Source organism: Cyprinus carpio, chromosome A25 (assembly GCF_018340385.1).
Source record: "Cyprinus carpio isolate SPL01 chromosome A25, ASM1834038v1, whole genome shotgun sequence".
In the NCBI taxonomy this organism is placed as follows: domain Eukaryota; kingdom Metazoa; phylum Chordata; class Actinopteri; order Cypriniformes; family Cyprinidae; genus Cyprinus; species Cyprinus carpio.
The window spans coordinates 9,058,061-9,075,119 of record NC_056596.1 but is presented as its reverse complement, the minus strand read 5'-3'; the positions used below and the strand labels follow the sequence as shown (position 1 = coordinate 9,075,119).

Here is a 17,059-nt window from a genome sequence, read left to right as displayed (position 1 = left end):
TTTGCTGAAAATTTACTCACCCTCAAGCCATCCAAGATGTAGATGGGTTCGTTTCTTCATTGGAGCAGATCTGGAGAAATATATCATTACATCACTTGTTCACCAATGGATCCTCTGCAGTGAATGGGTGCCGTATTGTTTTGTTTCTTCACAAGACATTTATTGATGGATTTCTAAAAATTGCATTAACGATGAAGAAACAAACGTATCTACATGTTGGATGGTCTAAGGGTGAGTAAATTTTCTTTCTTTTTTTTTCTTCAAATTATCCTTGATAAAGCACGTGTTTAACTGATTTGATTTGCTTTTGAAGTGAAAGAATGTTCAAGGTTGGATGAAGTGGATGCCATGGTGGAGATGAGCCTGTATAAAGATCATACATACGCTGAAGCTTTTACCAGTGCAACTAATATTAAAGGGATACTCCACCCCAAAATGAAAATTTTGTCATTAATCACTTACCCCCATGTCGCTTCAAACCCGTAAAAGCTCAGTTCGTCTTCGGAAAACAGTTTAAGATATTTTGGATGAAAACCGGGAGGCCTGTGACTGTCCCATAGACTGCAAAGTAAATAACAGTGTCAAGGTCCATAAAAGGTATAAAAGTCAGCGTCAGAATACTCCATCTCCCATCAGACGTGCAATCTGGGTTATATGAAGTGTTGGGAACACTTTTTGTAAGCGAAGAAAACAAAAATAACGACTTTATTCAACAATTCCTTTGTCAACAGTCTCCTCTGTGACTGTGTCTCTCCATATCACCGTGTGCTGCGTATGCTCTTCTGTATCATCCGTGCCACAAGGATGCACTGTTTTCTTTCAAAACAAAGCTAAATACATGTAGAAACAGCACATCCTTGTGGCACGGATGATATAGAAGAGCATTCGCAGCATACTGGCTTCATATAACCTAGATTGCACGTCTGATGGCAGATGGAGTATTCTGACAACGACTTTCATACCTTTTATGGACCTTGACACTGTTATTTACTTGGCAGTCTATGGGACAGTCACAGGCCTCCCAGTTTTCATCCAAAATATCTTAAATTGTGTCCCGAAGTCAAATGAAGCTTTTTACGGGTTTGGAACGACATGGGGTAAGTGATTAATGACAAAATTTTCATTTTGGGGTGGAGTATCCCTTTAAGCTCGGAGATCAAATATATGTCGAGATCCAAGTGACAGAGCCAGAAGATTTCTTCCATCTGAGAGTAAATGAGTGTTGGGCTACACAGACTCCTCAAGCTAATGATAAATCAGGCTTTAGCCACACACTGCTTCTAAGTTAGTATGGGGAGTGATATATCTGTAAATCTTAAATCCAGATGTCCCTTTTTAACACCAATAACCAACACAGTCTTGTGGCAATTTGTAACACTTTTGTTTTTGGTGACTGAAGCAAAATTTTGTAGGCAAAGAAGGTCCATTGTCCATTATCAATAGTGTAGCAATGCATTAAGTACCACTTAAGGAGAAGTCACATTAGCCACATTTTGGTGACTTTTTTTAAAGATGAAAAGCGATGCATAAGGCACAGCTTGCACTTAAGTCACTCTCAAACCAAGCAGCTGTCTGCTGGTCAACACAGAAAATTTGTGTGACCAAACAAAATATGCATGGAGAACTTTTCCACCCTCATACAAAAGTCCCGATCACATGGATTTCTGTTTAAGTGACTGGATGTTGGCTGTGAAATTTGGCCAAACAACAGAAAGTTTGACCACACCAATTGGCACCTCATTAAAGTTAAATTTTCTCACCAGACTGAGTTGCAATAACTTTTCAAAATAAATATTTCACCTTTTAGATATGTCTTGATGTTTTTCTGATTGTCTTCAAGGTGCACAAATGATAAAACAACTTAATTTGGTAATGGCACGGCGCACCCTAAAGGAACAAACGGTGAGGGGTCAACTGTCCGTTATTCGCTTGATATGTTTCGGTATGTTTCTACCTCCACTGTGCATCTCTGCACACCTGAGGATGGAAAGTCTTATATTCCTGTAAGCATTTTTTTAAAGACCTGGTTTTGGAAAATTACGTTTTCCATTGTTAACCTGACCTGTTTTATTTTAGGAATGTAAAACTGTATCCAAAAGAGAGGTGGTTATTGATGAGCAAGCTCAAGGCCTGCTGTCTTATGGACCAGTTAGTCGAGAGCTACCAGTCAGATCTATGATAAGTATGTTTATGTAGTGTCCTATGACATTTTAATACATAGATACCATGCTTTTTATTATGTTTTACCCATATGGATTTTGTCTCATTTTAGATCTCCTCTCCTTCCGTTGGCAGTGATTTGGACCCTGGGCATCTTCCTTTTCATTCTTATGAGTATCGTCAAAGCGGGAAATTGACGACACATTACAAATAGTTAAATAAATCACATTTTTACCCAACACATATTGGTTTGTGTTTGGTACAAAAGCTGCCTCAAGTACACAAGCTTAGCATGATAGCTCTGAGTGAACACTCCAAGATAATGGACCGTCAGTGAACATTAAATTTTCTGTCAAGGAAATGTAGTTTTTGAAGTAAAATTAGCTTGAATGTGATTCACAAAGAGAGGATATATAGATATACAAAGATATATATACAGTATGTATGTTCTTGCTATGTATAACACTTTATTTACAGTACTGAATATGAACAACAGGTGGCAGTGAGAACTAAAAATGGAACAAGTTACATTTGCTTGACTGTTTTTGTTCTTCAAATAAACCAATTTCAGTACATCTCCCTCTATCTGCGTTTTCTGTTAATGTTTTCTTGAATGTTTATTGTAGAACCAAGAATGGCGTGCATGATATCAAAAAGGTAAACAGAGAATGTGGGCAGGGAATCGGGTGCGGCTGCGTGCTGCAGATAGGCATGAGATCCTCATGAGCCTTCATGCTCATATTTGGTGTCCTGCAACATATTGAGGATCGTTTCGGGGACGCGCCGCCTGGTCCTCGACAATTCCAGATGTGTTTATCCAGGCGGTGCTTATATCAACACAGACAATGCAATGCGGATATCAACAAGTAGTGTCTGTATTCAATATTTAATGGGAAGCTGCTGGTCATGCTAATGTTATAGTTTACAAGCTTGCGCACGCCGCTGGAGATTCCATTTCCAACTGTTTGCGCGGATAACAATAAGAGCGAAAACTTGACGGGATAAGAAAAACGTGCACTAAGTTAGTGGATTTGTGGTCCTATAAGAACAATGAGTTTATTTTGGTGATAAAAGACTAGAAAATCCCGGGCTGCGATCTAATCTAAGCGATTCCAGGCTGTGTGTTCGTTGTCATTGCTGACCCGGGAGTGGAGAGATGTCAGCCCGCAGGAGTAGATCGCATCGGTCGCTGAGACCTGTGACTATGTTTTTCATCCTGCTGTTTGTCAACATTGCTGAAACGACTGCAGAAGAAGACGCTTTTAACGCAGAGGTTTGTGGACTGTATCGTTATGACTGTTGTACTAATACTGACGTCACGAAACTAACTTAGTGGGGTTTATATTTGTACATGTTGAGTTGCTTTGGTCTTCCAGGATTGGACAAGTATGAGTTTTAGAATTAGTTTAGAAGACAAAGGTAAATTTAAGAATAGGTCATAATAGCTTTAATTAAATATAATGCTGTAAATAACAACTCCAATATACATTATTATTATATTTTATATATAATGATCAGTATATTAATGCATTGGAAAGCAGAAATAACTTATTGGTTATTGGACACATAACCGATAAATACAAATATGCAGTCAAGAAAGATTTTTTTTTTTTTTACTTCTTACAGGACCATAGAGTTTCATTGGGTTGCCTGGTATTATTAATCAAATTATGATAAGAAGTTTCTGCTGCTTCTGGTGAACATCACCACATCTGTGTGTGTATGAGGATGTGCCTAAAGATGTTTACATGTCCTCATAGCCTGACCATGTGGGAATAGTCTTAACTGAAAACACATTCAGATATTAATATTAATATTAATATTCAATTCTTAACTAAACATTTAAAAATTGTCTCTAGCGTACTTTTTATTTTATACAGTGTTTATGTAGTTTAAGGCTTAACTTATCTTATTTCAAACCTCTATAACATTTCCTGATGGATTCTAATGGATAGTTGCACAATCAGAAAGCAGCTTGTCTATTAATGTCTTCCTGTATGTTTGTTTTTCCTTTCTGTTGTGTAATCCCATCGTCATCACATTTAGTAGCTGTTGCAACACATTGTCAACTCTCCAACATTTTCTGTCTCTGTTGTCCCTCATAGTCATGGCTGAGGATGTATGGCTACCTGTCCCAGGCTAGCAGACAAATGTCCACCATGCATTCAGCCCAGATCCTTTCTAGTGCCATTAAGGACATGCAGCGATTCTATGGCCTGGAGGTGACCGGACACATGGACTTGGCCACGCTTAAGTATGATTTCCTCTTCTTCAACTGCCTGGAACAATAAGATGATCTCAGTCTATTTCAGTTGTGTGTTAACTGAGAAAATATAAACTGTGAAACAGTGTAACTAGGCACGTAGCTTATCCATACCACTCATGACTTAATAAAATGAGTATTTTTAGCAATAAAGAATAATAATTTTATTATCAATAAAATAATTTTTATCTATTTTAAAATGTGTTTAGAATTCATGTTAATTATTATTAATAATTTTATACCAATCTCGTTATTGTTAACAAAAACTATTACAATGGAAATAAAGCTGTAATAAAATATAAATATTAGATGAAAAAATTAAAAAACTTAAAAATGTTGCATTGGCAACTAAGTGAAAAAGTTTAAGTTAAGTTTAGGTTAAAACTGAAAAATATATAAATTAAAGCTATATATATATATATATATATATCTACACACAATATATATATATATATATACACAAACAAAATTTAGAATGGCAGCTTTGAGAAAGCAAGAAACATTTAAGGATACATATATACACATATAAATATAATACTGTAATTAAGAAAATTACTAAAAATAAAATTAAGAAAATTACTAAAAATAAAATTAAAATTTTAACTGAAAATATAAAAAATCATTCAAAATATGAATAAATACTATAATAATATAGCAATAATACAAAATTATGTTGATATATAAAAGTATTATTTTATATATAATTGCACTCTTATATATGTGTGTGTGTTATGTATACATACAGTACACACACACACACACACACACACATATATATATCTATATATATATATATATATATATATATATATATAATATAAATACATCCTTTTTTTTCTTTTCAGTGCCATGAAAAGACCTCGCTGTGGAGTTCCTGACCGTTTTGAGGAGTCAACAGAGGGAGGTACTCGCCGTAAGCGGTACGCACTTACCGGCCACAAGTGGGATCAGGACAAGCTGACTTACAGGTGAATTAAACCTCAATACTACAAAAACAAATTCAGTTTACATTGATCCAGTTAATGATGAGAAAAAAAAATCTTTATTTCCTGCCCAAGCATTCAGAACCACTCACCCAAAGTGGGCCAGGAGCAGACCTACGAGGCTATTCGCAAAGCCTTCCAGGTTTGGGAGAAAGTAACACCTCTGAGGTTCGAGGAGGTCCCATATCATGAGATAAAGAATGGCAGTGAGGGGCCTGACATAATACTACTGTTTGCCTCCGGATATCATGGTGATATGTCTCTCTTTGATGGGGAAGGAGGCTCTCTGGCACATGCCTTTTTCCCTGGTCCTGGAATGGGAGGAGACACACATTTTGATATAGACGAGCCATGGACCTTGAACCAACGGGAGAGCTCAGGTGTGAACGATTTTCTGCAGTCTTTTTCCTACTTCAAATTAAATTCACATTTATTAGCTTAGCATTTACTTTCCCAAAGAGAATGTGTGGATGTTAGCAGCATTTAAAGGTGCTGTATATAAGATTTTGACTCTACTACAGCATAAAAATACCATAATATGTTTGCAGATATTTAAGAAACATGCTAAGTTATCATACTTGTTTATCTCAAAAAAAATGCTACAGTCAGTTATTCTCCTTTGAAAATGTGCGTTCTGGCACGTAATGCCGGTATTTGTTTTGGTTTGTGAAACCCGCCCACTGCCAGTTTACCCAACTGTATTTCAGCACCCTGGGTTGCCAGTTGGCGGAAAACACAGCATATTTATTTTCATTCATCGTCAAGTGTGCTCGTTCCTGTTTGTGTTGTCAATCTGGCAACCTGTGTGTGGATCAAGTCTGAGAAGGAGGGGGCAGGTGAAAAAAACCCTCTCCAATATTTTGAATTTGGACTGCAATACCTAGTTCAACCACTCGGTGTCAATCCTACATACAGCACCTTTAAATGTCTTTGAACTGTTCAGAATCAGATTTAACCCTTTGTTTTGTTTTTTCTTAGTTTAGTCATTTAAGTAGCTGTTTTTGTTTGGTTGTAGGCGTCGACTTGTTTCTGGTTGCAGTTCATGAGTTGGGTCATGCGCTGGGGTTGGAGCACTCCAACAACCCTTCTGCCATCATGGCGCCTTTCTACCAGTGGATGGACACAGATAGCTTCACATTGACTGAAGATGATATAAATGGCATTCATCAGATCTATGGTAAGCTAGTCTGAGATATTTCCTGTTTAATTCATTTACCTTACTGTCAGTTACAGTTAGTTAAATTAGGTCCATTATATGAATTCACATTTATTTGCGTGTTGCATGGATTTTACACAACAGTTCAATAAACGTGAGGTTAATATTGAGTAACTTTTTTGTGAGACACAATATTGGAAATTACTTTGTTAACGGAATGATTCAGTGATTTCCTCAAAAAGACAATCACTGGTTTCCTTCCTGGTTGAATTTAATTAATCAGTTAATTGAATGATTCACTCATTCACTCATTTTTTTTTTAAATGAATCAGTTAACTGAATGATTCAATGATTCACTCATAATCACATCACAATCGCATTTCATTCCTGTTTAAATCAGTGTTTTTTTTTTACGACAGTCACTTGTTTCATTCCTGCCTGATTTCATTCCAACCCAGAATTATAAAAACAGTGAAATATCCCAGTGTTATTAGACTAAATAACAGCACTCTTGGAATGCTACATTCATTTTCAGTGTCAGTGTGAATCCCCCTTTATGCAAAATTCCAGATGACACTTTTGCATCTGAAAATGTGTATCTGATGCAACTGTGAATTCTTACATGCAGATCAGTCATTATCCAATGAGAAGTATTATCTTTAGGTTTTGCCACAATTATGATGCAGTTGTCATCCACACTCTGCTGTTTTATGTGCTTGAGGCTTCAGTCCAGTTGCATTGAGTTCTGCACCAACAAATTTCTCAGTGTATGTGTCTTTGTTTGAGTCTGTTTTCTCCGTTTGAAAGGCTTCCACTGCTGGCTGAACGACCCTCATGGGCATTCTGGTGCTGGATGGAAAAGTGACCCGTTCTGTGTCAATGCAGTATGTGTGGAAAAGAGGATGATTGGCTAAGTGTGAAAATACATTATGGTTTGGTATTTACAGGACCTCCAGAGACTGTCACCACTCAAGCACCTTCCACCACAACCCGGTTTACAACCACTGCCAAGCCGAAGCCCACCACTACAGTGGCCCAACCGAAAACAACCAGAGCCTCACTGTGGCCCACCAAACCCTGGGTGCCTCCGGTCCACCCCACCAGGAGGTCCCATAGACCCCAGCCCACAGCTCGCTCAGATCAGGATGCACCTGACATCTGCGAGGGGAACTTTGACACAGTGACCATGCTAAGAGGGGAGATGTTTGTGTTCAAGGTTAGAAACATTGATCTTCAGTAAGTGCAGTTACATTGTATATAGTGGTTATTCATAAAAAAGCCACTTAGAACACCTTAGTAACTGAATAAATATGTAAACTACAAGCAATGTATTATGCTTGTTTTTGACCATCATTTGAATCAGGTGTCTGCAAGAAGATGGTCGAACGTTTCTGACAAAGCATAAATCTCCACACATCTTTTTGTCAACTGTTATAATTAAACAATTGTTGTTATTGTTTGTCAGGGTCGTTGGTTCTGGAGGGTTAGGAGGAACCGGGTTCTGGATAATTACCCAATGCCAATCTCCTTCTTCTGGATGGGGCTTCCAGAGGACATAGATGCTGCCTATGAACGGCATGATGGGAAATTTGTATTCTTTAAAGGTCTGAGTCATATATTTTTATATATATATATATATATATATATATATATATATATATATATATATATATATATATATATCTATATATATCTTAATTTTAGTGAGGTTTATGCTTGTTGTTGTTTTGCCAGTGAAGCCATTATTATTGTGTTCCAAAGTTATTTTTATGACAGTGATAGAGTATGATAGACATGTTTAAAAATGACACAACATCAAAAAGATTTATTATTTCCCGGTTATCAGTCTACTTCTCCTTTAAACATCTGTTCCACTTGCTGTAACAGCATCCTGAAGTCAAATTATGTCACTTGTAAAACTCTCAGAGAGGAAAGAAGGAAAGTCTGGCAGCATCTCAGGACCTTGCCTGCATTGCGTCAGCTTCAGCTCCAGATGCTGACTGCTCTGTTTTCATTTTGAGAGAACAAACCTGGAAAATTTGCAGCAGGGAATGTGTAGTAGAAACAGCTACAGTTATTGTTTTGTTGTTTATGCAGATTGTGAGATTTCAGGTTTCATTTGTGCTTTGCTTTCATGCAACACAAATCATCTTCTGTGCACTCTCAGTAATTGAATAGAGGTCTCTGTGATATCATCTCTCAGCCATGCAACCCCTCCCGTTCAAGTCTTCCCATCTAATGTGGCTTTTTGTCCATTCCCTCTTTGTATTTTGTATCACTCCCGCAGGAAGTAAATACTGGCTTTTCAGAGAAGCAGACGTAGAGCCCGGATACCCTCAGGACTTGTTTCGTTATGGTCAAGGCATGCCTAACAAAGTGGACACAGCAGTGTGGTGGGAACCATCTGGCTATACGTACTTCTTCAGAGGAGACCGGTAAACATGCTGGACCCCTTGTGGAAAAGGCCAGATGTTTAGAGCGGTTGAGAGTTAGCCAATAACAGAACAACATAATATTTATTTAGAGGGCGATTTGATCTGGGACTTAAAGTGATAGTTCACCCAAAATTAAAATCCTGTTATCATTTACTCACCCTTCACTTGTTCTTGTTTCTTTCTTTTAATTATGGAATGAAATATTATCTGGACAAAGTTCTGTAAAATATACAGCTTGTGCCTTTTTTTGTGAGCTAACCATTTATGTATTAGCATAGACGTAGAATTAAAGTATTCTTTTCCATTACTGTTTTCTCTTGAATATTGGCGGTTTAGTGAAGAATCCCGTGCCGTGGATAAAGATTATCCTAAACCAGTGAGCGTGTGGGGATCCATTCCTGGCTCCCTGAAAGGGGCGTTCATCAGCGATGATGGAGGTGAGTCAGGCTGGGTTGACGCTGGCCGAGAAAATGTCATGGCTGAATGCAAGAAAAAAGAGAAACAAGCCCATTAATGCAAGGCTGAGATGGAAAATGTGACCTCACTGCTGAAAAACTGGGGCACAATAAGACCTTTGACTTGAAAACATTCTGCTCTCACTTCTAATTTCACGCCATTGTTCATTTTCGTCTTTGGCACGTTTGTTTTATAGCTGTGGAATTCAGAGCCTGGCTAAAATCTCGTTTGATCAAGCATTTGCCGGTGATTACATGGAATAGTATGCCATATTATTCACTAGTGTATTTATATACACTAATTAACGTTTAAACTCTTTTTCCACACAGCGTACACGTACTTCTACAAAGACACCAAATACTGGAGGTTCGATAACAAGCGAATGAAGGTCGACGCTGGATACCCAAGATCCATTTTAAATGATTTCATGGGCTGCCGGGTGCACTTTGATGCAGAAACGGATGTAAATCCCGACCATCGAACACCTGAGACGAACGACAAGAATCAAGACCCTGACGACCACAACAATGGTGATGAAGAAGATACTGAAGACGGAAATGAAGATGAGAAAAAAGAAGAAGATGTCATTCTTAGAGTGAAAGAGACTGATGAACACATCATGACCCTCATCTTGGTGACTGTGCCTCTGGTTCTGGTGCTGTGCATTCTGGGAGTCATATACATCATTATCACCACACTCCAAAGGAAAGAGACACCCAAAGTGTTAGTTCACTGCAAAAGGTCCCTGCAGCAGTGGGTCTGATAACATTCACACACTTTCGCTTCCCAATAGCCAAATCCTTCTACATGTATGTTTTCTAAGAGACACACCCACCTTGTCGTTCATGGTGCTCATCCAATCAAAATCCCTGTTCCCAATGTAGAATTTGCACTTTTGATTGTTTTGTGGTTATTTTTTATGTTCGTGAGTGATTCGTCCGTCTGCCAGGTTTTTATGTTTTTCTCTTGAGCCCGTTCGGTTGTACGATGTGGGGAACGTTGGATGTATGAAAACAAGCTCAGATCAGCACATTTCTTTCACATCCTCTGCTAACCGGCCTCAATAATGGAGGAAACCGCAAACTCCGTGGCGAGGTCTTGCAGAAAGCGCAGTGTTAAAAGAACAGTCAGGCTTAATAAATTGTCTTACGCACATTTAGCAGGATTTATGGTCTCTTCCCCCGTGGAGCCTTGTCTGACTTGCATTACACAGATGTTGCTGATTTTGGACTTTATGGAGAGAAAAAGAGGGGGATGGGGGCTTGTAGCCTACCAGCATTTCCTCTGCCTGAGTTCCACTGAGCGTGCCAAAGACGAGGAGGAGGGGGAAATGGCGATTCGAGGTGTGGTCATACTGTCATCATGACCTACATTAGCGCACTCCTACTCCCCCCACCCCCTCAAAGTTTGTCTTCCTGTAGGACTTTCCTTTGTTTTCCCCACCGTACTTCCAGTCTCCCCTAGTTGTGAAGTTTTTGAGAGGCATTCCTGGCCTCGGATTGTGTCCATCAGTGCCTTTCAAGGCTGAATCTGTGCCTTAATAGTGCAGCATTTCCTCTGTGTTGGAAATATGCTTATTTTCACTGATCACCACAGGCTTTTCGTAGTAGACTTTGTGCAGCTTTAGCAAAAAATGCTTTTCTTTGTTCACGTGGCCTTCAGTGTTTTAAACCTGTGTCTTTTTTTATATTTCATGTCAATATGAATGTGAATGTGAATATGAATGTGTGGAAAAACTCTCCCTTAATTTGATATTTTATTAGATTTTTTTTAATTTGCATTTTTTTGTATTAACAATCGAGTAAATCATGCAGGACATGTATTGCTTTTGTTCACAGATATTGTCTGGTATATAGCTTGCTCACAATAAAATGGAGTATACGGATGTAAGTATCTCTTTAATTTTTAACTTCCTCTGCTCGATTTATATTTTTATACAGTATCTATTATATACTATATCTGTTAAACTTGTTGTGTATATACTTGTCATGTGTTATAAACATCAACTGCAGCTACTGTATCAGTGAACTAGCTTAGCAAACTGCTAACTAATTAATCCATTAGCTTATACAATACATTTTTATACATGTGTTTTTGTTTGTTTAAGAATTACAAACACCTACCCCTGTAACCCCTTCAATTAACTAGCTCAGCATACCGGTAGCCAATTAGTCTGCTAGCATATATATATATATATATATATATATATATATATATATAGGCCAAATGTTTTGGCAGTGACATAAAATCATCAAATTGTTCATGGATCAATGGAAAAAATCTCTCTAACATAAAAAAAATCATCAAACATTTAAAAAAAAACATATATTTTGTGTTTTGCCAAGTTTGCTGCTTCAGTATTTGTAGATTATTTTTCCACATGTTTCTATGGTATACTGAATAACAATAATAAGCATATCATAAGTTCTAAAGGCTTTTATTGGCAAAAAATATATAATGAGCACGTATTTACGGTGTTGACCCTTGTTCTTCATAATCTCTGCTCTGCTCTTCATAATTTGCTCTGGCATGCTGGATATTAGCTCCTGGGCCAAATCCTGACTGATGGAGATTCATTCTTGCCTTATTAGTTCTCGGAGTTGATCACAATTTGTGGGCTTCTGCTTTTCCACTTGCCTTTTGAGGACTGACCACAGGTTCTCTATGGGATTGAGATCCGGGGAGTTGCCTGGCCACGGATCCAAAATTTCAAAGTAATGATCATCGAGCCACTTCTTTATCACTCTTGCTTTGTGACATGGTGCTCCGTCATGCTGAAAAATGCACGGATCATCCCCAAATTGCTCATGGATCGTTGGAAGAAGTCCCTCTTGCAGGACGTTTTGATACCATTCTTTATTCATGGCAGTGTTTTTGGGCAGAATTATGAGAGAGCCCACTCCCTTGCTTGAAAAGCAACTCCACACACGGATGGTCTCAGGATGATTCACTGTTGGCACAACACAGGACTCATGGTAGCATTCACCATTTCTTCTCAGAAAAATCAAATTTCCAGATGTCCTAAACAGTCGGAAGGGAGCTTCATCAGAGAAAATAACTTTGCACCAGTCTTCTGCTGTTCAATCCTTGTACTTCCTGCAGAATTTCAGTCTGTCCTTGACGTTTTTCTTTGAGAGAAGTGGCTTCTTTGCTGCTCTTCTTGACACTAGGCTGTTGTCCAACAGTCTTCTCCTCACTGTGTGTGCAGATGCTCTCACATCAACCTGCTGTCATTCCTGAGCAAGCTCTGCACTGCTGGTGACACGATTCTGTAGCTGACACCTCAGGAGGAGACTGTCCTGGCGCTTGCTGGATACTCTGGAACGTCCTGAAGACTTCTTCACTGCAGTCAAACCTCTGTCCTTGAAGTTCTTGATGATCCGGTAAATGGTTCTTTCATGTGCAATATTCTTTGTAGCAATTTCCTTGCATGTGAGGCCAATTTGATGCAAAGCGATGATGGCTGCATGTGTTTCTTTGGAGGTAACCATTGCTAAGAAGAACATAATGATTAGAAGCGCTTCTTCCATCCTTTTATAGCAATCAGTCTGCTCTTACAATCTATTTAGTGTGATAGTGATTTCACCAGACTAGTACTCATTCACGGTTTCACACTTGCTGCTAATATGATTAGTCAATTAATGTTTTTTTTTTTTTTGTGTAAAGTAAAATTTTTTGGCCAATAAAGCTTTTAGCAATTATTTAAAATGAATCTGATCACTCTCCACAATAATCTAGAAACAATGTGAATGAACTCCACAACAGCTTAACCACAGCAGCAAACTTTGCAAAACACAAAATTTACATCACTGCCAAAACTTGTGTATATATGTGTGTGTGTGTGTGTGTGTGTGTGTGTTAAGCTAACTTTTCAGTAAACCAGCTTAACACACCATGATAAATGATTAAACAGCTACCCCCAAGGGTAGTAGGTGGACTTAATGGTAAGATTGAATTGTTCATGACACTATGAATAAAAAAAGCTGCCTTTTAGTTACAAGATCCTGTAGTTACAACATCTACCAGCAGAGGCTAACTGGATCAGTGGTTGAGGCTGCAGCCATCTTTGTTCTTTTTACTTGACGACACACCTGCCAAATAAAGGAATTGCATTATCACCATAATAAGCTCCAACATTGTGCATTTTTCTTTTGTCTATTGGTATATTAAATTTACTTATTATTTACTTTAAATGTCTGCAGTAAATTAAAACACCAAGAACAACCACTCAATGACCTACATTTCTAATTTAATTCCCAAAACAAACTAATGGGACCATGCTTTACTCTCTCCAAGCAGTATCCTGTTAGAGGATTAGATTAACTCTCTTCTACATTTCCTCCAATCAGATTCGAGGACACAGTGCTGACATGGGCCAGAGGGTGCTGATAAGAGATATCCTTTAGGGGCTTACCTGAGATCAGTTTTTGGTTTGCCCGAAAATGGCTATGGTTTGTGTCTGTAAGGCAACATCTCACCCTTGATCAGCTGCACTGGCCTATCGCTGGTTCAGAGCTAATCCTGCCTTCATCTCATTATTGGATCTGCTGGTGTTTAGCTGCTCAGACCTGGCATCGCCATGGCATTGGCTTCTGAAAGCAACAAGTTAGATGTGGCCACCTCTAAAGTCAAAGAATCACAGTAAACGGTGTTACTTACGTAGCATTACATGAACCAGAAATACAGAGTTCAGATGCAGGGAATAGAGAGGCTAACAAAATTAGCATGTAGCATGAATTAGCTCTTTGGATGCTCCTTTTCTGCTAATATCTCTGATTAGTTAATTCCACAAAACCCAAATCTTACCAATTGGGTGTGAGAACGTGTTTTCTTTATGTTGTAAACTTATATCCATAGTTTAGCTACAGGGTTAATCTCGGAGATGGGAACTGATGATAGGCTATTTTTTATTTTTTTTTTTTATTTTACTGCAATTATGTTTGCCCTCATACTGACACTGAGCTAATTAATTATCTTACATGAATCTCCATCTCCATCATGTTTAGTTTACATGAATCCACTCACTAAACTCCTGGAATTGGCTGATAATGCATTATTTTATTAGCTGTGTATGTTAATGCAACTTGGGGTTTCATGTTTTGCTGTTTTTGAATCGGGGCAGTTAGCAACCACCCAGAACACCCTCGTAATCACATGGCAACCACTCAGAACACATTAGCAACCTTAAAGCAACACCCTAGCAACCACTCAGAACATCTTGACATCATGCTGAAAAGTTTTGCATGGACAAATACTACTTTTTTACAAGAAAATTTTGATGTTTTGCCATAGTGTACAATATAGCATTAGATATGTTGTCATTTTGAAGGGAATGATTATTATTTTTTTTGTTTAATATTAAGTAAAGTAAATAGATTCTACACCAAAACCTTCAACATATAGACCATTTCCTTTACATTGACTATAACTTTAACCTGGTTAACAGCTCCCATTGGATTTAAGTATAGTCCTATGAGTGGTAGCAATGTCCTTCAAGATTTAATCCCATTAGCCCAGTCCTACCTCAATCCTAATCCACACAGATTGCTGAAGTGCGCTCTGGATGGTCTCAATCCCCACGGAATGCCCAACCTCTGCTAAACATTCAGGTAAAAAACTTGATTATAATAAAAATTATGTAGCATGATGATGGTGATTTAAAAGGGAACAGTGATTTAGATCTGTTTTAGGATTAGCCAGTACATTAATCCTTTTTTAGTAAAAGGACATTTCTGAAAGTCTTTTTCAAGTGTACTCACTTTAAATAGTTAAACACTATACAATAAGGCTATAGCCTATACATTAATGCTATTTAGCACAGTAGTTAACATGAATTTACAGCATTTATTAATTCTGTTTAATGTTTATTTCTGTTTTCTGTTCCATTCAAAGGTTTTGGGTTGTTAAGGATTTTGAAATAAGTTCACCAAACCGGTATTATTTTTTGAAAATACAGTAAAGCTACTGCAATTGAAATTATTACAATTACTACAATTGAAAAAATGTAAAATATGTATAAAAAATAAATAAATACAATTTCATTTATTCCTGTGATGGAAAAACTGAATTACGGTTTCTCCAGTCTTCAGTGTCACATGATCCTTAAGAAATCATTAAAATATGCTTTATTATTATAATCAATGCTGAAAACAGTTTTTCTACAAAACATTTTACATTAGAAAACAATTCACATATAAACAGAAAAAAAAAAACAATGAAAAAAAAAAAAAACAATGTAAAAGTTTTTACTATCACTTTTGATGAATTTAATGCATCCTTGCTGAATTAAAGTAATATTATTATTTTTTTTTAAATGAAGTTTTGAACTGTAGTGTTTACAAATACATTCTTAATATTTAAGGTTGTAAAAGCTGACACACTTTTTAAAAACAATAATATAGTTAGCGTCTTGATCCTCTGGGCTAAACTTGATTGATGAGTTCATTTTGCTTTGTGCAAAATATTTAGATGGACAGAGTGATAGATCAAAGAAACGATTAACTGACTTTTGCTTGACTTCCTGAACACCCCTTCCTGTGCCTCTGCCGACAGCTAATCATTTTAATCATTGCCATACTGGGTCTGTCTTTCATAACATCATTGAATTTTATATGAGAGAATTGGGTCCAAATCTGTCTGATAACTTTAGAGCCAGCCTGTTATGAGAACTAGTCTGTAGACACATAAAAAAAACCTGCTTTCATTATTCTTCATCAAGCTTATCAAACCTCTTGTGTTTGTTAAAGGATGTGGCAAACATGACCATTCTATTTCTGAAACTGTTGTGTGGTTTCCCTGGAAAAGCTCCCTAATAGTTTGGATGAATAGAAACTTCATTGGGCTTTCCCAAGGATAAAATCCTTGTCCTGGAAAAACTGTGTTTAAATACTGTCGACTGAAGCATACGAAGTAAGAATTAGCTCCGATAAAGGGTCCTGGGTTTTAATTCAGGTTAAGATTGTCTATTCTTACACCCTGTTGACTTAAACAAAGGGATTTTATGGCATTTTTCTATACTCTATTCCATCATCAGTGTGTTTAAGATATATTCATTGATTTAACAGAGTCTCAGGATGTTTAACTGGGTGGTGAAGGTTGTGCCACATCCTCCTGATACACAGGAAGATCTGGGGGAGGAGGCGATCACATCGGTAAATCCACAAGCCCATTAACATGAACTCATAATACACACCTCACAAATATCTGTTACTGTATTTAACATTGAAAATAATCTGATTAACACTAAATGTGTACTGGGATCATGATTTACAACAAATGCAAGTGTTTTACAACCTTGAATTCAAACTTTATACACTTACTGTAACAGGCCAGTAGTTTGAGACCCCTGGCCTAGCAGTTAGCACACATGTTCTGACATATTGAGTCATGGTGCTTATGTGGGTAAATCAGGTTCGAGTCTAGCTTGCAACATTTTCTAATCCTATTCCTTTTTCTACACCTCACTATTCTAGTCTTTCCTTTCTCTATTTTACCTATAAAAGTGTGAAAATGGCCAGTTCTAAAATTAATTTAAAGGTTTTTATTCTAACTTCATTAACCATGAGATATAGAAATAATAAAACAAAATGAGACATAATAAATGTAC

The 17,059-nt window shown here is 37.4% G+C and overlaps 2 protein-coding genes across 2 annotated transcripts in view; both read left to right on the top strand.

The window, feature by feature from the left end:
* Positions 1-2,863: 2,863 nt before the first annotated feature.
* On the top strand, positions 2,864-11,338 carry LOC122134366 (matrix metalloproteinase-15-like). Its single transcript, XM_042715358.1, has 10 exons — positions 2,864-3,433; positions 4,266-4,414; positions 5,269-5,391; positions 5,482-5,786; positions 6,422-6,583; positions 7,510-7,778; positions 8,028-8,166; positions 8,850-8,997; positions 9,319-9,434; positions 9,783-11,338. Exons 1-10 carry the CDS (start codon positions 3,317-3,319, stop codon positions 10,214-10,216), a joined length of 1,962 nt encoding a protein of 653 aa, XP_042571292.1. The 5' UTR covers positions 2,864-3,316; the 3' UTR covers positions 10,217-11,338.
* Positions 11,319-17,059, top strand: part of LOC109050673 (cyclic nucleotide-gated cation channel beta-1-like) — a 23,495-nt gene continuing 17,754 nt past the window's right edge. The window contains exons 1-3 of the mRNA XM_042715916.1: positions 11,319-11,339; positions 14,997-15,062; positions 16,518-16,604. Of these exons, the coding sequence (XP_042571850.1) occupies positions 11,325-11,339; positions 14,997-15,062; positions 16,518-16,604 (168 nt within the window). The 5' untranslated portion in view covers positions 11,319-11,324. The remainder of the gene's footprint in view (positions 11,340-14,996; positions 15,063-16,517; positions 16,605-17,059) is intronic.

Excerpts from the sequence above, each read along its gene's own strand:
- LOC122134366 (XM_042715358.1), top strand. The coding sequence starts at position 3,317 with ATGTCAGCCCGCAGGAGTAGATCGCATCGGTCGCTGAGACCTGTGACT. Across the intron at positions 4,415-5,268 it reads ATGGACTTGGCCACGCTTAA|TGCCATGAAAAGACCTCGCT; the intron begins GTATGATTTCCT and ends TTTTCTTTTCAG. Across the intron at positions 5,392-5,481 it reads CAGGACAAGCTGACTTACAG|CATTCAGAACCACTCACCCA; the intron begins GTGAATTAAACC and ends TTCCTGCCCAAG.